This window comes from Marmota marmota, unplaced genomic scaffold, assembly GCF_001458135.2.
Source record: "Marmota marmota marmota unplaced genomic scaffold, marMar, whole genome shotgun sequence".
Lineage (NCBI taxonomy): Eukaryota > Metazoa > Chordata > Mammalia > Rodentia > Sciuridae > Marmota > Marmota marmota.
The window spans coordinates 8,653,592-8,674,972 of NW_026000168.1; the positions used below are offsets into that span (position 1 = coordinate 8,653,592).

General features: G+C 45.6%; 1 protein-coding gene across 4 annotated transcripts; it reads right to left on the minus strand.

The window, feature by feature from the left end:
• Nucleotides 1-327: 327 nt before the first annotated feature.
• Nucleotides 328-20,603, minus strand: Crbn (cereblon). Of its 4 annotated transcripts, XM_048787033.1 has the most exons (12): nucleotides 20,481-20,548; nucleotides 19,493-19,580; nucleotides 17,867-17,979; nucleotides 16,839-17,041; nucleotides 15,725-15,874; nucleotides 11,255-11,414; nucleotides 4,087-4,149; nucleotides 3,029-3,113; nucleotides 2,420-2,535; nucleotides 1,999-2,063; nucleotides 1,410-1,541; nucleotides 328-919 (listed from the first exon to the last, which is right to left on the minus strand). In XM_048787033.1, the coding sequence occupies exons 3-12, from the start codon at nucleotides 17,948-17,950 to the stop codon at nucleotides 739-741; spliced, it is 1,239 nt and encodes a 412-aa protein (XP_048642990.1). In that variant the 5' UTR covers nucleotides 17,951-17,979; nucleotides 19,493-19,580; nucleotides 20,481-20,548; the 3' UTR covers nucleotides 328-738. The 4 variants fall into 4 exon arrangements, with proteins under 4 accessions (XP_048642990.1, XP_015350422.1, XP_048642991.1 ...); XM_015494936.2 differs by lacking the exon at nucleotides 19,493-19,580 and having other exon boundaries at nucleotides 20,481-20,603; XM_048787034.1 differs by lacking the exons at nucleotides 19,493-19,580; nucleotides 20,481-20,548 and adding an exon at nucleotides 19,263-19,327.
• Between the last annotated feature and the right edge of the window lie 778 nt (nucleotides 20,604-21,381).

Sequence of the window (21,381 nt, forward strand, 5' to 3'; positions counted from 1 at the left end):
TGTTTAATGTATGTGGTAAATATAGGCAATTACGGGCAAAATCTGCATTTAACTTATGTAAATAGAGCCACTTTCGATGGTGGTCAGTTTTGCCCTTTATTCTATGTGCTAAATGTGGGTCACTTGGAATTTCCCAAATGTTGTAATTTAGACACTATTGCATTGAGCACATGTGTAAGAGTCAGTAATGATGGGCAGTATTTACGTCCTACACGTCCACTGTTTGAATCAAAACTTGTCCATGAAATAAAATAGACAAAATTCATTATCACCTGTAGTTTGCACACAGGGTTGGGATCTGTGGAAAAAGAGATTCATACATAAGTCTTTTTCAGGCTAAAAGTGCATGTTTTAATATTTTCAAAATTTACAAATCAGTATCTCTCAGAAGCTACAGAAAACTGAAAGGACAAACTCCTTTGAAAGTAACAATATACACAGACCTGCATCTTTCAAAAAGAAACGTGCACTGCTTCCCCACTGTCGAACGCCGCTGCCAGAAGAGGAGTAATTTGGTATGTATACCTCCAGGTCCTGTCACTGACACAGAACCAGAACAGACCTGTGGGATAACACTACAGAAAACAAGCTGTGGTCTACTCTCCTCCTCTTCTCCAACTTGGGTGAGTCAGCAGGCCGCCATGTAATGTTGCTGTTAAGTGATACATTTTAGGCATTAATTTCCAAAGCAGATATGAGAATACCAATTTGTTAGATTCCTATCCATACCACTTCTGTTTACAAGCAAAGTATCACTTTGTCTGGGCTCAGTTCATCATCAGTGTCTGGGATTGTGGGCAAAAGAGCAGATCGAGTTAAACCCCAAAATTTTTGAGGTGACATGTCTTTTTTGGTGGCTGTGAATTTCCATCCGATGTGACTTGCACATATCTTACACTGGGCGATGGTCCATGCATACCTATAAGATAAAGGACAAATATTAGCCAAACTACACCCAAAGTTCATTACCTGAATCTGAAAGGAAGAGCAACACTGCAAGTTATGCACAAACACCAAGGTGGCCCTCAAGTCAGCTCCACAGACACTTCACCTGGCTGGCTGATGTAATGTGGGACCTGACTCCATGTTCATACCACAAAATGCTCTTTGTACTGCAGTCAACTTAGAAAACAAAATTACCTGCAGGACCGCCCACTGTGTGCTGGAATAGTCCCAAGAACTACTACTAACCTCATTCATAGAGAGTAGGTATTCTGCATTTGAAATCAAGGGAACAGTTGTGGCAATGTGTTACCATTTTTGTCCTTCATTTTCTCCCCAGGAGTAAAGTCCCACATTTCAATACAATTACTGTCCCACCTATTTTCAATGAAAACTCTACCACCTTGCTTAGAACCCTACAGTTTTTTTGCCCATTTCGAGGCAAGCAAAAGGAGCAGCTACATTACCCAGGAAACCAGCTGTGCTCTGTTGAAGGCCGGCCTATCAGGTTCAAGTTGGAAGCTTTATACACGGTCAGTGTCTCATGCACATATCCATGAGGATTCACATATGCTGCCATGGGCCCACATAAGGATAAACTAAAAGGCAGAGAAGAAAATAAAAACTTCCTGTGAAAAAACAGGGCTGCGTACATCCCAGTGATGACCCAAAGACAAGTACTTCAAATTCTGCTGACAGTATATTTGCTCACCCTCAGGCAGCTGATTTATCAGAATTACTCTCAAACACTTATCATAGCAAAGCCACATTTTCACAGTGTACCTTGGGCCCACAGGACAATCTTCTAACACCTGATTCGTCCCTAAATACTCACTGAGGTCATCCTCTGACAGGTACCCTCCAAACACCTTTTAATGGGTACATTTTCAAAAAAAGGGAGGGTAACAATTGCAACTGTTTGACTTTACCATGCTGCTGCTAAACTTTCACCAAAAGCAGTTCATTAAAAATGCTTTATTTATGGAGGGTAATTCTAGAACAGTGATGGGGAGACAGTTGTGAATACATACAATAAAAATGTAATAAAGACCATACCTGAATATTTCATTTTTGGTTGTGATCTCTGTTTCTTGACATTGTTTACAGCAAAGGGAAGTACACTGGAAAGTACAGAAAAAATAGTGGAATAATTTTGCACTCAGTAAGAAAGCTGGCAGGACAAAAAAGGTAACACATTGCCACAAATGTTCCCTTGATTTCACCAGGTTGTACAAGGCATTCATATATACCTGCCCTCTATGAAAGCACCTTCCCACCTCTGAAATGCCTGACTTGGTGACCTGAAAATACAAGGCCTCCCACAGCATTTTGGAATAAGAATGCTCGACATTCATTTTAAATGGAAACCCTAACAGGCTGTTGGCTTTGCCAAGAGGCAGTGTCCCTCTACAGCACAGCCTCCTGGTCCCCCACCTGCGCATCCTGGTTCAGGGGAGTCTCAGTTCACTGGACTCACTTTGTTCATGATGTCCAATTCACAGCGAAGCCGCTGGACGGCACTGCCAATTTTAAGGAGCTGAATTCTTAATACATCATCAATAGGAAGACACGCGGCCACTCTGTAAGAAAAATCTGCAAGACATGAAAGGATTTAAACTGATGAATCAGATGATGTCCTTTGAAATGACCCTTTCCCTAACAGGATTCCCCAGGACAAGTTAACATAATTACAAACAATTCTAAAATACAGCATCTACTATGTAATGTCTACACACTACCAAAATAAACTACCCGATAAACAGATCATTGTGTATGTTACAATGGCATGTCGTGGGACAGGGGTTGTTCTATGCCAGGGACGTGTTCTCTCAGGAGAACTGCTTAACTACACTATGGATTTTCTATGCAAAATTTTGCCTACAGTAATGGTTTCACAGAATGAGAGAATTGTGTTGCAATTACTTTAAAAATGTTTTTCCAGTTACTCCAAGCAAAGAAAATGTGTATGCTTTTTGGACTTAAATAATTGGTTACAAAAATAAAACATTGATTCTTTCAGGGCAGAAGGCTTGACCTTCTTTCAGCAACACATCACAGACCATGAAAAGAAATTAACTTTTCATACCTATTGGATTTGAAGGAAGAGAATCATCTTTTAGATTTTCATCCCACTCATGTAGCTGTTTCTTAATTCTATCCATCAAGGTTTCCTGGTTTAAAATAAAGTTGTCATAATGAAGTTCACAGGCTTACTAACATGTACTGTCATCTTTTCAACTCTTTGCAGTGCTACCAGTGATAGCACTGCATTCAGCACTGAGAGACCTCAGACCCTCAGCACCATCGTTCTGTACGCTTTCATGTACCTGGGGGTGCATGTGTGCTGCCCCTTCTTGTGAAGCCATTTCCAACTCACTACAGAGTTCTGTGGCCCCTAACTGACACCTACAAGAGAGCTTACTGCATGCACCAAAAACACCCTCGTACCCCTCCCCCATCCACAATGGCACCAAAGCAGCAGAAGGAAAACTGCGACTTGCTCTAGTGGTGTCATAAACCCTTCTCCCAAGACTTGTGGTCAAACCTGTTAAGAGGAATGACTGGGATGTGTTCATCGTCTAAAACCTGTTACTAACACCACATTACAGTTCAGAAAAATACTTGGCCCCAAATCCCTGGGTAAGCGATAGAAACTGGGCTTTAAAACCATCCAAGATTCTGCACACTGTCCACCCATCTGCCTCTTCCAGAGTTTTATAAAACGTGGCGATGCCCAGTATGAGACCTCAGGGAGTGCCAGGCCCCGTGAGCACGTCAAGCAGCAGGCTAGTGGTCGGGAGGGGAGGGGAGGGGAGGGTAACACGCTCATTTAGAGAAAGACCAAAACATGGTAATAAAACATTGCAGTTTTCTACATGGGAATGCCGCCCAACCCGAGAGAACCCCAGATTGTTTAATAAACCCTAAGGGTTTCAGTATAGCCTGCCCTTCAGTCACAAGTCACCAGAAGCTAAAACTTCCATTAAGTGGGAAAGACAAGCCATCGATATCTCAGACTCCCTGGGTTTGACTTCAGATGTCCTATGTACTTTTTTCTGAAAATAGCACAAGCATTCTCATTTTGCTTTAATGACACTCGTGACACTGCTTGCCACAGAGGCCAGTTTCACAGGAGTTACTTACAGCATCATACAGAGAATACAGCCAGCGGGGCCACGAAGTCAGATTTGCACAATGAAACTTTCTCTGAAAACAGAAAAAAGTCACTTAATAAAACCCCTAAAAAATAAAGACTCCTATAATGAAAAATTAACTTACAAAGAATTTTGGCTTAAAATATTGTCTGATGAAAAGATATTCGTGACAATCGTGTCAGATGATGTTCTGGCCTGACCTCATACCTTCATGTCCTCCAGGTCTGACCACAGCCAGGACCCTCATTCTTACCGCAGAAACCCCTGTCCCTCTTTCTGACCAGGAGAATTCCCGGTAAAAGCCTCCCTGGTGCTGTGTCCTTGCTGTGCGCACCTCGGGGAGGTGCTCAGCGCTTTTGCTCCTGGCCACAGGCACATGTGCGTGTCACCTCGCTGCACACCGGCACACACTCTCCCACAATGGCACTGCGGCACTAGTGGTACACAGCGTGTGCACTGAGGAGGCCTGCAGTGGGACAGGGGGTGGGACCATGAGGGCCAGGCCAGTTCAGCTGCTCCTTTCCACTGGACCCACTCGGGAACCTTGAAGACCTTTGACTTTTCTGGTGACACTGAGCTTGCGACACACTGGGTAGGTACACAGGGCATTTTCTCCACACCCTTAACCTTCGAGCCATCCTATAGACAGATTTTTCCCTAAACATTCTGTCAAGCCTAGCAGACCCCCCGGCTGAGGTCCGCAGCGTTAGCGCCACCAGCACCGTGGCTATGGGGATGCACACGGGGTGCTGGGCCGCAGCCAGCTTCCGCTCCTCCGTCCCAACCCAAGGGACCGTGTCAAGCCCCGGCCATCGCTGAGCGCAAAGTCAAGGTGTGGCAGCAGCCTGCCCGTTTTAACACTGGGGAGGACCAAGTGGTAAGAGGGCCTCTAAGGGCCAGGAGGCGCGGCCTGCATCACCGCCAGCTGCCCCCCCCACCCTTGCAGGACCCGACCAGGAACCGCTCAACACGCAATTCCCGCTGTCTGTGTAGACACTCCCGGGGCCTCTGCCAAGCCGCCCACTCTGGGCCACAAGAGCTACGCTGCAAGACGGCAAGTCCCCCTCCAGCACACCGAGTGGGGACACCCCGTGCACCGCTGCAGCCGGCTGCCCGCAATCCCCGCGGGCTCATGGGACCCACAGGAAGGACACCTGTTCCAGCTGCTCCAGAACCTCCCTCCTCTGCAATGCACGCCAGCCCCCAGGGATGAATCCAGCAGAACGCCAGTGACTGAGACTTACACCTCAAACATCAGACCAACCACAGGATTCGGAAAGAAAAGTACATGTTCCACAGGACACCAAAGTATGGCTACCAAAAGGACGTCCCGCAGCAGCCCTGCCACTGACAACACACCCCATAATGTGACTTCAAGAAAACACAGGGAGGCCTCCCAGGAGAGAGGACGGCGGGCACTGCCAGGAAAGCAACCAGGGCTGGGCCAGCCTCCACGGGCAGTGAGGCCCTGGTTCCATCCTCAGCACCACTAGAAATAAATAAATGGCGGAATTGTGTCCAGCTACGACTAGAAGATAAATATTAAAACAAACAAACAAAACAAGAAAGCACAGGGAGCCCATGGAGCATGAAAGGGGCTCACATCTGTCTCTGTATAACATGTACGTTCACCACGACAAACACCTCAATACACAGCAGCCCCAAGAAACGGGGAAAGAGACACAGAGGACACCCCCAGAGAACCCAAAATAAGGGAACAGGTCGCCAAACACAGATCCTGGTCCTGCATCCATCAGACCAAGTGAGTCAGCGCGACGGGGGAGGTGCTACTCGGGGACACTAAAAGCACCGGGAGTGTTGACCTCAACACCCTGTGCCACACCACCACATGCAGGCTGGGTGGCTCCCTACCTGTGCCCACCCAACCACCTTACCCTAGCTGTGCTGCAAACCCACACCTGGGAGACGATCCTCAAGGAATAGGATGCTCCCTGTCAGGTATCTTACAGCCGTGTTATGGCAGAGGGTCACTGTGAAATGCCATGTGCTACTACTAAAGACAAAGTCTTCAGTGAAGGAAAGGCCTGCTTGGTTTAGTCCTCCTGCTGCCCAGAGATGGACCCAAGACCTCCTCACTCACTTAGGCAGTGGCTTAAACCTGAGGATCCAAAACAGGAGGCCTCTCCTCTAAGCTCTCCTGGACTAGAATTACTGGAACCACTCAACGACAAGGGAAAAACAAGAGGACCACCAACAATGGCAAGGGACCAAATACTCTACAGTAGTGATGGCAACCGTCAACACTGTGGCCAGAAGCTCCTGGGCCCTAAGAACACCACGTGGCTACAGGGAGCATCATCTCCGTTGTCAAGGAAAGAAGCACCAAAGGACACAGCACCTTACCCAAGGTCGCTCAGCTAGTACATGGGGAATAGCCAGGATTTGCACATAGCACACCTACCTGTCACTCACGGGACACAAGTTAAACCTAAGACGAGCACCAGGCATCACACTTATGCATTTAAGATACGCCGCTCTTTACCACTGACTACAGCCAGCCACAAGTAAGCTACATAAAATCCAATGTCTAACTTCCTTCTTTTTACAGTAAGAAAGTCCTCTAAAGTTCTGTATCTTGATTTCACCAACAGATTCTAAAAGCTAATCAACTAAATATGCCTCACATAACTTAATAACTAAATATGCAAACAGAAGAGAATGATACCAGAAAGGATCAGCTACCATTCACACAGCAATGGCCAAAACTCAGGTAGGTGTCCTTGATGGTCTTAAACTTCTGAGACCTACCCACATATCTGGCCCCAAGAAGAGGTGCTCCCATCTTACATCTGAGTGACACTTCATAGCCCTTCTTCAAGAAAGCCACCTCCATGATATATTTTGCAAAAGAGTTCAAGAAAATGTTAATACTAATCCAAAATTTTAGACACTTAAAAGTGACCCTAACGGATTCTCCGGTGAAGTAACCTTCCCCTGGCGGTGGGCCTTACCACCGAGAGCAAGCACAAGGAAGTTATCACCTGGAGACCCTCCACAACATTTCCACTTGTAAGCCTCACGGCTATGGCTTCAGCTTTCCCTCCCAACCATACAGACTGTTCAAAAACTGAAACTCCAACCCACTGGGTCTTCAGGGTGCAATGACAACAAAAGGACAAAACAAACGTCCACACAGAAAATCCTGACCACAGCACGTGAACAACCAAAGGTGCTCATTTATTTTTTTTCAGAAGCTATCACCATCAGCAACATACTAAATATAATTTATCCAAATAAAAAACTACCAGCTTTTCTCTTTTCTTCTTTCATTTACTAAATTCCTACTTGAAAATGAAACTGGACGCTTATTACCCCTGAGACTTATGACGATGGCAGGTGCAGAGATGCATGTGCACACAGGTAAGGTGCCCGCGGAGAGAGCGGCTGGTCTGTCTGAGGAAGCCCCTCACCTGACACGGCACAAAATGCGTGATGAAGAGCAGTGCTGCATGCACCATCACATGTCAGCAGACGTGAAGACACAGCAGTCACATGCCGACAGACCAACAGGGAATGACATCTATCAGTGGGAGAGATAAGAGCCTTTCAGATGACTGTAATGGGATAGAAAACACAGTTCCCACCAGGAGGAACCACACAGAATCAGCGCTCAGCAAGGAGAACACAGGGCATCCCTCTGCACGGAAGGGTCGTTTTTAGTTTGGATTCATAACAGGCACTCTGAACATTCTACTCTACCAATAAATAACAGAGCATACCCAAAACAAAGTCAAGACAAATGGCAAACAAGAAAATGTCTGGAACTCATTAATTATAGGGATTATGAAGATTATAAAAACTTACAGATGTCAACCAATCACTAGAAAGATGTGTGAAGATAATAAACTTAGAAATGCAAATATAAGCTTTTCTGAAACAAAATGCTAATCCTGACACTCATCCACCTTACATCTCCAACAGGAGAGTATGCTTCACTTACCAGATCAGCACATATCAGGTCTGATACCCTCTGTGACTCTGTAGTAAAAACAATAATGAGACCACAATAGGCACCACTCTCCTTAGTAAGGTACACGGAAACTGTCAACACTACAAATACAACTACCCTCAACCTGCTAATTCCACTCCTCAACACTGACTAGACATTTGCATCTATAAAAGGACATGTGTACAAGTAGCCACCTGCAGATGTCATCAACAGGGGAGGGGTTACCTAAGTTACAGTGTTGCCATACAACAGCCTCCTGGGCAGCCTTAAAAAGAAAACTGTGGTGCTCTACAGACTGATATGAAAGCATCTCCTATAAGATACCCTAAGTAGCAAGAGGCTTCAGAGCGGTACACTCTTTCACACAAAATAGGGGGCAGAGGAATACCTGTATCCATCTTCCTCCACTCTAGGAAACTGAAAATCTGACCTCACATCTGCAAGCACTATTCTGAATCAATGCCATTTTCTCCTGCTCCCCACGGCGCACAGGAGCAACACGGCCTACACATCCAGCCTCACTCACTCCTCAATACCCACTGTTTCCACAGCTGAGCTCTCTGTACGTTTCACACTCAGCTCTTTTGCAGTTGGTGTGTCAAGCCTTTCTAAGCGAACAAGCAGATGGTCCAGGCGAGCAGAGAGTACACTTAAAAACAGTTAGGTGGTGTTCCAAGTGGGTTCAAGAGTCCTCATTTAAATGTGGATTTTCCCTGCAGTAAACCTAGTGAGTGAAGAAAGCACTGCCCGGGGAAGAGGAAGAGTTTCCAGCTCCCACCGCAGGATGAAGGCCTCTAGGCAGAAGCAGGTGGGAGACCGACTCCACATCTTTAGATCCACACGTGGGCTCTTCCTGTAAACGCTCCCTTGTTGGAAAGGAAGAGGACACAGAATACTTGGAGAAGGTTCAGTGATTATCCTTCCCATCATTTGCGATACTCAGTTTTCAATGGCAAATGTTAATGGGAAGTGCAGACATCCTGAGCTCAACTGGACAGGTCTCAGGAAGACCACAGCCCTGGTCCTGCCCCATCTTGTCTGCCTAAATGAATAAAGCGACCTGGTCAGGTTAGCATCGTGTAAGCCTCCTGAGATCCTGAGCACCTTAAGTGTCCCCTGAAGACTCTCCAGTGCACCGCTCAACATCATATTGGGATCTTGACATAACTTGGGGCAAGAGAGAGGTCTAGATCTGTCCTAAGACAGCTCAATCACATAATCTGGTCCCTGGTAAGCTAGTGCCCAGCTAAAAGTGCAGCAAGCAAAGCACATCCGGTCCCACTACGGTACCTGCACCCCCTTTTCCTGTGCCTCTCTGATGCACCTGGAATGGCTCTGAGAGGTCTCTCTCAAGTAAACTGCTCTGCAGGTCCCGGTGTCCAAAAGACAGCAGCCAACTCTTCACCCTGTCATCCAGATCCCAAATTTCAGAATCTGAGACATTCTCAGTTTAACAAGGGAAGCCCTTCAAAAATCCAAAAGCCACACAGGATGAATACCCTCCTAAAACTCCCACACCCCCCGTTTAGCCCCCGGCAATGCCACACAAAAGCCAGCCAGGGCTGACACCTGAGAATCCAGACTGACTGACGGAAGGCGGGACGTGACAGGGATTCAGCTCATTTTCTCCCAAACCAGGATGTGCTTCCTGGCTTTCCTTGCACTCCTTCAGCCGTGAGGATCCAGCTGCAGAGGGCAAATTCTGATTTCACTGTGAAGGTGCTGAGGTGCTTCCACCACAGAATGGGAAGATTTTAATCAGTAATTAGCCCCCAAATTAAACTTTAAAACGCTATCACATTTGCTTAACTGAAATTCAGGTTTAGGATCAAAAGATCCTGCAGGCAACATGAAAAATTCGTTGTACACACCTTCCAAGTGTTGACTCTAATTGCTTTCACCTTATGACTGGAACAAAACAAAAGAGAATTTATGGCTTTTAAATGGTTAAGAGCTTTTAAAAACCCATACCTATACACTGAGAAAATACCCACTGATCGCAGTAAACAGCTTTGCAAATACTGAAGTGACAAGCAGGCAGCGTCTCGATGCCACTGCTCTGCCACCACAGGATGACTTCATTAGGAAACTGGCACCAAGCACACCAAGACCCTTCAGGGGACTCATTCCAAAGCCACGTCTCAGAGCCCACACGCTGCAGAGCTGCCTCCCACACGTCTCTGTCAACACTTAGGGCTGCAGGTAAAGCTGCTGTGAGCACGGTTTCCCGTGGCTCCACTGTCCACAGAAACAAGGTCAGAGTCCACATCCAGAACCCATATCAGATCTGGATAAGGAAGCACCACGCAGCTACACAAAACCCACAACACACTGATGTTGTTAAACCTTCAAAAGTCTCCTTTTGTGGTTGATAATCTTTCAGGAGTCTAATTAGACCTTTTTATTAAAATCTCCTTGTAAAATCTCATTAAAACACCTCATAGCATGTGTGACCAACCGACTGAACATACAGAATAATGAGCCCTCCTGGCTCATCTAAGCCAGCCAGGCAGGGACAAGCCCCGTCCACATCCAACACTCTGGGAAAACTGGAGGAGTTCTACCAAAAGAACACTGAAAGTCATCGCGTACCACGCAGAATGCGGACCTCTGCATTCAGAAACTAGTAAACTCATCCTTGAGGCAGAGCTTCGACAGTGACCACTCTACACTTAAAGCTATCTACCTCACTTCCTAAGAGCAAGAATGATCCACCAAAAATGCACAGAAGAGCTAACGCCCCAGCCACAATATCTGGAGAGCGGGTGACTAAGAACCCCGTGAGGCCCACAGGGTGTCCCAAAACAGTGTGCTCTACCATGGCTCTGTGCTACCCCAGAGGAGCCCTCTCCCTTCCTTAGGTACACGTCCTTACCACTGAAGAGCCAGACATGTGACCTGAAGTGTAAGAAGAGATTCTATCTGCTCGTTTCTACACGAGTGACGAGCAGTCACGCATACCTCACCAACCCTGTGACAACTTGCTGCTTTGCCAGACTATTCTTTCACTACAGCCACCTGTGAGATCTTTAAAAGTGCCAGCTACGATCAACTACAGGTAGACCACAGCCACAGAAGGTGTCTGGGGAACCGTCCGAGTCTTCAGTGATTGTTTCTTTCAATGGAGAAAAAAGCAACCTGTCTTAATTGGTTGAAGATACATTTAAAAAAAAAGCAGTTATCTCACCTTCTGGTATTTCTGCCACCATTTACATGAATACTGGTCTTCCCATGAGACAGGTTTTGAAGGAAATATCTGGCACTTATTGAGGGATTCTAACTGAACTGCAGACATGGTTGAAGGCAACACACATTCAGGAAGAATTTGCACTTTAGCTTGCTGGATTCTAAAATAAAGAGAACCAAGCACGGTGTTCATTTTCAAGATAGACTAACTCAAACTGTAAGTTTCTAAACATCAAGGAAATTTTAAATACTAACATTTTCTAAATGTTTTTAAAACATATTCACTAAATAAATGCTGATGTTAAGATATAAGACATTTTCAGAAAATAACTTCATTTCATAAATCATAGAACATTTCATGCTACAGATAATCTAAAGTATGAATTTTCAATCTCACCATGGAATAGAAAGGAATGTCTTCATGAGTCACATAAATAGAGTTATATTTGACATCAGCCTACTCCTACCACGACTGCTCATCTTGATACTTGTAACCAAACTTCTTAGACAGTTTAGACATCCCAACCCTCCCATGTCCCCCACAACCCGTGCCGCCTAAGTGGGGCCTTTCTCATGTGTCATCCTGAGAGGCAGGTTCAGAAAGAGAAAATCACAAGCCCATTTACAGGGACGCTTCAGATGAGACTAGAGAACTACATGGCCTCTACGTCCACGTGCAGCCCTCTTCTCCTCATGACCTTAGGGGAACATGCACTCGACTGCCTTTAAACTGAAGAATCACCGAGGCTTTCTTGATAGAGCCTTCATTTTCTAAATGCTACTCCAGAGCATCAGACTTTCAAACACCTGTCACCCATTAATGCAAACGGAGAGGCTGTCCCTGTGATCGACCCTCCTGGGAGGCAGCTTTAGAAATGAGGTCTATGCTACGACAGACATGCAAAGGCTGGAAGAAAACACTTGGGAATGATGAAATCAAACACACTGGAAACCCCTGCTTTTAAGACTCTCATATGAACTATGGCGTTCATAACATCCACTGCCTTCACCCACAAAACGCTGAGAATAAAATTCTGATACTTCTACTCATTTATTATATGTAAATAGCTAAGTTATCTCAAAATATACAGGTTTAATTTAAAAATATACTCATTGTACTAACTTCATGTCCTACTTAGTTAGTATGCTCATTAAAATACAACTTTAATCTGTTAAAAACTTTGGAAAATGTTAAAAGTGACCATTTTTAATTCCAGAACTAAGGTTCAACTGATCCCAGTCAGTGGGTTGGATCCCCAGTACCAGTGCTGGGAGGAGGGGAGGGACACAAGCAACATCTCAACTTCAGTGTGTCTATATCATGTGTGTATGTGTGTGTGTGTGTATGAATGTGCTGTGTGGGGACTGGACACAGGGAGCCTTACCACGGAGCCACATCCCCAGCCCTTTTCATATTTCACTTAGAGACAGGGTCTTCTGAGTTGCTTAGCACCTCACTTTTGCTGAGGCTGGCTTTGAACTCACAATTCTCCTTCCTCATCCTCCAGAGCTGCTGGGATTACAGACGTGTGCCACCACGCCCAGGCCTTTTGATTTTTGAGACAGGGTGTCCCTAACATACAAAGGCTGGCCTGAAACTTGCTACCTCCTGCCTCAGCCTCCTGAGTTGCTGGGGTGATGTGCCATGGTGTAAACTGTACACCATCCTACAGACGCTCATCAGAATCTGCTTCTTAAGGTCAAAAGTACCTGAATTGAGGTACTTCATGCAAATATTATGAAAGACTTCATGCTTTCATTCTGATAAAAGCGTTCAGGCTGTGGAAGTAGCTCCGATCACCTCGGAACCCCTGATCTGCACTGGGAGACTCAGCGCTGCCCAGACCCTCCTTGTTCTGCAGCCTGGAGGCTGCTCTACACACAGGCTGGTTCTCCCGCCAGCTGAGTTGCATTTTTAGCATAAGGTAGTTGTGTTTCTTCCCAACCTGTTGATGGCAGTTGTTCTGTGGTATGGCAACATAATTTATATAAATGTTATAAAAACAAAATGTGTGAACAAAAATAAAATCACCTCCATGAATACTAAAACATAAAAAAAAAAAAAATTTCTTCCAAATTCAGTAAAGACAACTCTAATAGTAGGGAAACACCGCACTAACCTGAACGTTTTCTGTGCTCAAATGACCTCGTGACTGACCACCCTTAGAATCCCTCTTAAAAAACAGAAATATGAACTATAAAAACCGGAAGTATACGCTATACACACAAACCACAAAAATGTCTGAAGCCATCTCTAGTTGACAAACCCACTTCAAAGAGAAAACCATCTCTCCATCAAAACCCAAACGACTACCTTCCTACATTTCCAATGAAAACATTTATAGTAGGTGACTTTTTCCACTAAGAATCACTGCTCTCAATTATGATAGGGAGGACGTATTCTCTTGCAATTTCAACACAATATTAATCCCATTCCAAGAAACAGGAAGTTCTGATTCGTGATACCCTTCTGTGTGTTTGTTTATTGATTAAAGACAAAGGTCCATATATTCAGAAAAGGCCAACCAAATAAACACGGAATTTAGCGACAGTTAGAAAGCAGTAGCATATTTTTATATATGAAGCATCATTTAGGTTAAAAAACAAATCAATCAGATATACTTCCCTGTAAAAAAGAAAACTGGCCCGAGTTTCCAATGTGCTATGGAGAAATTCTGGTGTCATAGAAAAGGCACTGGTGTGGAAGTTGGGCACCGAGAACCAGCCAGCTGACACACTACTTGTAAGGCTTTAGGCACATTCTCTAACACTTGGCTCCCTAGTTTGAAAAAAAGGAAACAGCACTACATCATCTCCAATGCAAGCACTTCACCGTTTTCAGTGAAGGTGGTCACAGGAAAACACAGTGGCAAAGCCACAGAAGCCTCACTCCACACACGCCTGTTACACTTCGGCAGACACATCTGTGTGAGAGGGCCTGACACAGGTCTGTGGGATACTGGCATGGAGGCACCCTTTCCAAACCTTTTCCAGCTCTACCACTCTGATGGCGGTGACCCTCACCAGAACCAAATCACATTCCTCCGCCCCTTCTCAGGCTCAGCAGACTGCTGCCATCTTGTGTTCAAAAGACTTTTCCACAACCCGATATGGAAGTCAATATGCTGGGAAATGCACTTTCTCCCAACTCAATTTCCCTGAAACTTTCTGGAAAATAGTATTCAATTTAAAAAAAAAGAACCAATTAGGTAAGTATGTGGCTAATAAGTACTTCAAAACTGGCACTGTTAGCAAAATCTACAGCAACAAGATGACTGGTTATCACAGTGCAAAGCCCTGGGGAGATCACTCCTTCACGTCACATTTCTGATGCCCAATACAACATAACTAAGCCTCGGTCACCGTTCTCATTCAGCTCGTCTATCCGGGGAGGCACACACGCAATCCTGTGAGGGTGGGACGAGGTGAGCACACACACAGGAACGTTGAGGGAACTGCAGGAGAGAACCAAACCCCTCAGGACTCTGACCACTCCATCCCATATTCGAGTCCCAAAAGCCTGCCTGACGCATCTGCAGTGGCATAATCTTGAGCAAACAAACAGACAAAACCATAACACCTTCCTGCATTCAGAAGAAGACACGTGCAACACAAAGATCTGATGGATTTTCAACTCTGGCCACCATCACAGATGGATTCCCCAGGACAGGGTGGAACTGAGGAATCTGTGTGTACTAAACTTCCCAGATGACTCCTATGTGCCACAGGACAGAAGCACTGCTCAACACCCAACAGCCAATGTCAAGACTACTGTGTTGTTTTAAATGGTTCGCTATTTCTTAAAAAGAGGATAATGATGGTGAACTGGATCTTTTTTTCCTTAAATGTGGAATTCCTAGATTTTGTGACAAACTCTTACCTAGGCAGCCACTCCAAAATGAGTCTCTGATGAATGGGTACAAACTCGGGGAATACTAAAGTTCACAAGGTGCAGTGAAGATAAGGACGAGTGGTCAGTTATCATGTGGGTATTGTTTCCGGGTGATAAATCCCATGGGTGCTACATGACGTATGACTTTCAAACCTAACGGGAGCTCTGACACCACCTCCCCTGTCCTGGTGAGCACACCGAGACACCGAGAGAGACCTTCTATTCCCAAGAAGCACACCCCAAATGCCACTTTCCTTTGGGTTGACAATGCTCTTCTCAAACCTGGAGGGGTATGAGAATCACCCGGAAATCATTCTTAAAAGGTGAAGTCTCACTTCATCCTGAACAACTCTCTGAGGATGGAAGATGAGGTTGGAACCAAGCATCTTCAGTTTTAAGAATTTTCTGGGTGATTGTGGTGGACCCCAAGTGGGAAACAACTGAGATATACTTCAGAAGGGAGAGAGAAACACTAATAAAAAGGCACAAAATGTGAAGATTTAGTAAAACAGAAAAAAAAAATAAAAAACCACTCCATTGTAAAATGTTCACAAAGCTTTAAGACATGGTATTTCTTACCCATCTGACTGTGTTCTGAGTTCCAGGACTTTGAACCTTTGTCTTCCAATTGCTTTCACTTTCACTATTTCAATTCCAAAGTCTTGTTCTTCTCGATAGGCATATATCTCTGCAGTCGTTCCAAACTGTGCTTCCCTTTCCTGTATATTACTTCCAAGGAAAAGTTTTAAAGAAGATTTTTAACATTTGGCATTTATATATGCAAAGTTAGCAAAAGTAATTCATTTGGGAAAATGATTTATAGTCATTGACTCTCACTTGCAAACCCAGTACAACTTTATTTTAAAATCACATGGTGGAGGGTACTGGGGTTGTAGCTCAGTGGTAGAGTGCTTGCCTACCACCCAGGCACTAGGTGTGATCCTCAGCACCACATAAAAATAAATGCATAAAATTCAAGATATTGTGTGCACTTACAACTAAAAAACAATTTAAAGAGTCATATGGAAGAGCATAGGAAAGCTTTGGGATAGACAATTAGAACATTTAGGAGAAAGAGTCACTGAAACAGTCAGGGACTCACACACCTCTGAACTCTCATTTCCCCAGCCAAACATTCTTTCACTTTGTTAGACCTTCAAGGAAGGTATTCTGCTGCTTATTAGCAGCACTGGGGCAGGGGCAGGGGTTGGGGGATGGGGCTCCTGAATTTATTCCCAGCCTCTAGGGCACATTTCCTCCATCTGCCACAGGGAACAAGAGTTCAGCTCAGTGGGCCAATGCTCTGTACTGGTGCAACTTAACAAGTTTTTGGAGAGTAAAAGGAGGAAAACAAAAAACAAACAAACAAAAAAAAAACGCTCTTTTGGAAAACTGATCCTGTACACCGAAATGGAAAAGCCCTGTTTCTCTTTAAATAAAGACAATTCTTGAAACTAACATTCTAGAAATGTTTTCCAGTAAATATTAATGAGCAAAAGTTTTTCAAGCATCAAAAATGTAAATTGGTTTAGATGGTAAATAACCAATATAGTCTGATATTTCAAATCTCACTCAACAAAATTCTTTACTTCTTCTGGACGTGCAAAATAATTCTCTACTTTGCCTTCAACACTGACCTCGGCTGCAAGTACACAAAAGGGCAAGAGTGAGGCCAGTTCCCCTAATACTTTACCTGTATGCAAGAACTGCAAAGGTTCTATCTTTCTGAATTAAATTCCGCACCATACTGACTTCTTGAGGGCGAAACAGCTGTAGAGGTAAAGTCTGCCCGGGAATCAGGATCATCATCACCTGTGGGAGCACTGGGATCACCTGACAACTGTCGTCGTCATGCAAAGTCCTGCCATGGAACTCCTCCATGTCAGCGCCCAGATACTGCTCACAATGACAAGAAGGCAAGTGTTACCACACACACACACAAAACACAAGCTCAACAGGCTAAAGAAAAGTCAGAGTAAACGAGATATAAACAGAGGGGAAACAACTATTTATGTGATGATCTTAATGGTCTCACATAAAAAACCTAATTTTTAATCTATATTTACTGTTAAAACTTTCAAATCTTTTATCAAGAATCTCTCATACATACATATTCCACAACATTTTGCAGTTTGAGCTGTTTTTCACAGGATCAAAAATAAATTTGGACATCTCTATGTCCAAATACCCCAAATGACAAGTATAAATGTTACTATGCTAAATAACACCTTCATGCCACGGGACCTAGCAGACCACAGAACAAGCCCTTAATGGCTCTATTACTAACAAAACTGGAAAAAGGGCAACAACCTCTTAAAGGATTACACCAGTAAACAGTAGGAGCTGCTTACAAATAAAGAATTTATATTTACTGTTGGAAAATAGCCTGCCTCCTCGCAGAATCTCACCATATGATGAAGCTGCTAACAAAAGTCAAAGTCATGGGGCTGGGGTTGTGGCTCGGTAGTAGAGCACTCGCCTAGCATGTGAGAGGCGCTGATCTCAGCACCACATAAACATAAATAAATAAAATAAAGGTATTGAGTCCAACTACAACTAAAAAAAATATTTAAAAAAAAAAAAAGGTCAAGGTTACATATTTATGCCGTGTAAACTAGCCGTCCACATTGGGCAGGGTGAGGTGCCAGGCCACCTCTTCAGGAGTGTGTCCTAGGGATGGATGTGCACCGACAGTGCCAGAGGAGTTATCGCACTACACACCGTGTGTGAGGTTGGCAGACTCGTGTCAAAATTTATGATGTTTGGTTTTTTTGCTTCTTTGCTGTCCTGGTCTTCAACTTCCATTTCAATTTCATCTTCTTCTTCACTCTCTGCTGTATAAATTACAATATGATAAGAAAAAAACATTAGACCCATGAAAACTTCAAATCTATACCTTTCAAATACATCACACTCTAGGGAGAAAAGGGTACTAGACGCCATACGCACCGCTAACCACCACTAACTGTGACGAGGCAGCCGGGGCCCAGGGGCCACACCGCACTCTGTCACCAGGTATCTTCTGTTGTTGTTGTTTTCTTTTTAAATCAACTTTTATTTATTTATTTTTAATATTTTTTAGTTGTTGATGGACTTTTATTTTTATTTATTTGTATGTGGTGCTGAGAATCGAACTCAGTGCCTCAAGCATGCTAGGCGAGTGCGCTACCGCTGAGCCACCACCCCAGCCCGTTAAATCAACTTTTAAATTTTACAATAGTTTGAGAGTTAGAGAAATAGTAGAAAATGTTCCCATAAACCCCACTTCTATTTTCCTCTACAGTTAACATCTTATGTTATAGTACACGTACGTCACAACTAGGAAACCAATGTTGGTACATTAGTGCAACTAAGTAAACTCTACATTTTATTGGGATATCCTGGTTTTAACCTCAACTCCTTTTTCAGTTGCAGATTTCCCTCCAGAATACCACATTGCTATGGTCAAGACTCCTCTTCAGCCTGCTCTTGGGAGGTGGGGATAGTTTCTCAGACTTGACTTGGCTTATTCTGTACATTATTGCTCAATTAGGACTCATATGATGTAATTCTAGTAATCAGTCTAAGGTTACCCACTGTGGGGAGGACGAGGAGGATGGAAACAAAGTACTGTTTTCCATCACATCAGGGATGCACACCACACACCTGACTGACAGCCCTCATGCTAGCCTTCGTCATCGCCTGCAGTACAACCGTCAGCCCTCTCCACTGTAGAGTCGCTTTCCCCTCCTTTCACAAGGTACCCTGAAAGCAAATCACTCCGTCCACCCTTTAGGGATGAAGTCTATAGTCCAGGGCCTTGTTGGGAAATGCCAACATAAAGTATTTTAACATGTCCTGTAGAGAAGTTTTCTCCCTTGCCAGTAATTCATTTTGACACTGTATACACTGCACCCTGCCTCAGTAAGTCTCAGCTTCCTCGTCTGAAAAAGGACAGGCTCCAAGAAGACCACCTTGGAGAACACTGTTTCAAACTCCTAACTCTAAAGAGTTAGGAGTTTGAAACAGTGTTCTCCAAGGTGGTCTTCTTGGAGCCTGTCCTTTTTCAGACGAGGAAGCTGAGACTTACTGAGGCAGGGNGAAAACAGCTCAGCTCTGCTGCTGCAGGTTGACACACCTTTATTTGAGCTATGATGGCTTTAGGAACGACCACTGACCGACCATGGTTTGTTTCACAGAAAAAGGGCTTCCTATATAGAGAGACCAATCAATACTGAGCACAGATTCCCTCAGTCAACTACCTAAAAAAAAAAAACTTGAGACTGCTTCTCAGCAACCTACAAGAAAAGCCCTTGGCCAGAGATGCAAATTCACCAATTTAGAACCAACCGACCTCCTAAGTCTTACCTTGTGCATCCTTAGCCCCAGCAGGTGAGCCTCCAGATGAACCTCATAAGGCTTTTAACCAATCCCTCTAACCCCCGAGCCATCGCCCCTGTGTGAAGAACCACAATGGCATTCGTTTAACTGGCCTTAAATCAACGGACTCTGCCAATCATCATTCTCAGCACGCTCACCTAGACCGCAAAGCTCCTCAAGTACCAGACCTCATTTGGCACCTCCACAACACCTGACACCCTGCCTGTGTTACAGTGAAGGGACTCAGGGGTTTGCGGGAGGCTGATACCACTATGGCAAAGCCCATCTTGACTGCAGCCGTCTGTGAATAGTTTGTGCAACGATGCACATTTTTTTTTCTTTCTTTTTCTTTCTGAAGTCGTCGTGCAATACTCCAACACACAAACCCGAGGTCTAAATTTCCACAAAGCACACCGTTAGGACCCGAGGCAAGGGAACCCCACCGCCCCACGGATCTCAAACCGGTGGCTAAGAGACACCAGCTGCGCTCGCAGGCCAAGCCACGTTCTGGTCCCGACGCTGCAGCTGGGTGACCTTGGGCGAGCCACTCAACTCCTCGGTTCCTACAGAGAGGGACCTGAACGGTGACAAGTGCAGAAAAACGCAGCCAAGCCCGGTAGGAGCGCATCCCGCCTCGGCTGTCACTCATTCGGGGACAGGCGCCGGGGGGGGAAGTCACCACAGCTGCCCCGCCCGGACCCCGGCGGCCCCGCGACTCCGGGGTCCTTCCGCGAAGCCGAGCTGGGGGCGTGGGGACGGCCCGGGCGCGCGCGGTCCCCGTCCCCGCGCCCGCTGCAGCCTCATCCGCAACCGCGGCGTCCGCGCCCTCAGGGAAGCGCCGGGGAGCGGGCGCCGGCCGAGGCCCACGGCTCGCAGCCCCCGGGGCGCGGCCACCGCCTTTCCCGGCCCCGTCGAGCCGCCGGCGACTGCGGCCGTCGCCTCCCACCCGCGGCTGTGCCCCGGGCCCGGGAGTTACCAGGCAAGAGCGGCAGGTGGTTGCCCATGTTGTGCGCAGCGTCCTGTGCGTCTTCCTCGTCGGCCATGTCTGTTTACCCGCAAAGCAGGTCGGGACGGGGCGGAGCCTCCGGGGGAGGTTCCGCGCCGCCGCCGCCGCGCGCCGGGGGCCCACAGCGCCCTCTAGCGGCGCCAGCGGGAAGGGACGCAAAGCCGGCCCGCAGTCCGGGGCGGGAAAGCTGCTCCCAGCGCTGCAGGACCAGCTGCCCTCCTCCTTGCACAGCCCCGGGGCCATGTCCAGCCCTGTCCCGACGTGCACGTGGGGAAACCGAGGCTCAGTGTCCAGTCTCCACTCGATTTTAAAGGACAGGAGAGGATGGGCAAGGAGCAAACAGAAACCTGTTTATACACCATGAACTTCAACAACTGAGAAATACAGAAACGAAGACAGGAACGTGCATGGGTTATGGGGAGAACGGGATTGTCCCTGATTTTCTCTTCCACCCGTTCAGCGGGTTTCACATATAATTCATGGATGAGGAGGGATTCATCTGAAACAGACATTTTAAATGATGCTTTTGCAGAACCGAAAAAGGCTGGGTTGGTAAATAAAACTGTCAAAATGAATTGGGAATGGAGCCACCATTTGACCCAGCTGTCCCTCTCCTCCTTCTATACCCCAAAGACATAAAAACAGCTCGATACAGGGACACATCAATGTTTATAGCAGCACAATTCACAATAGCTAAACTGTAGAGCCAACCTAGATGCCCTTCAGTAGATGAGTGGATAAAAGATGTGGCATATATACCCAATGGAATATTACTGAGCAATAAAAGAAAATCAAATCATGGCATTTGCAGGTAAATGGATGGAGTTAGAGAAGATAATGCTAAGTGAAGTTAGCTAATCCCAAAAAACAA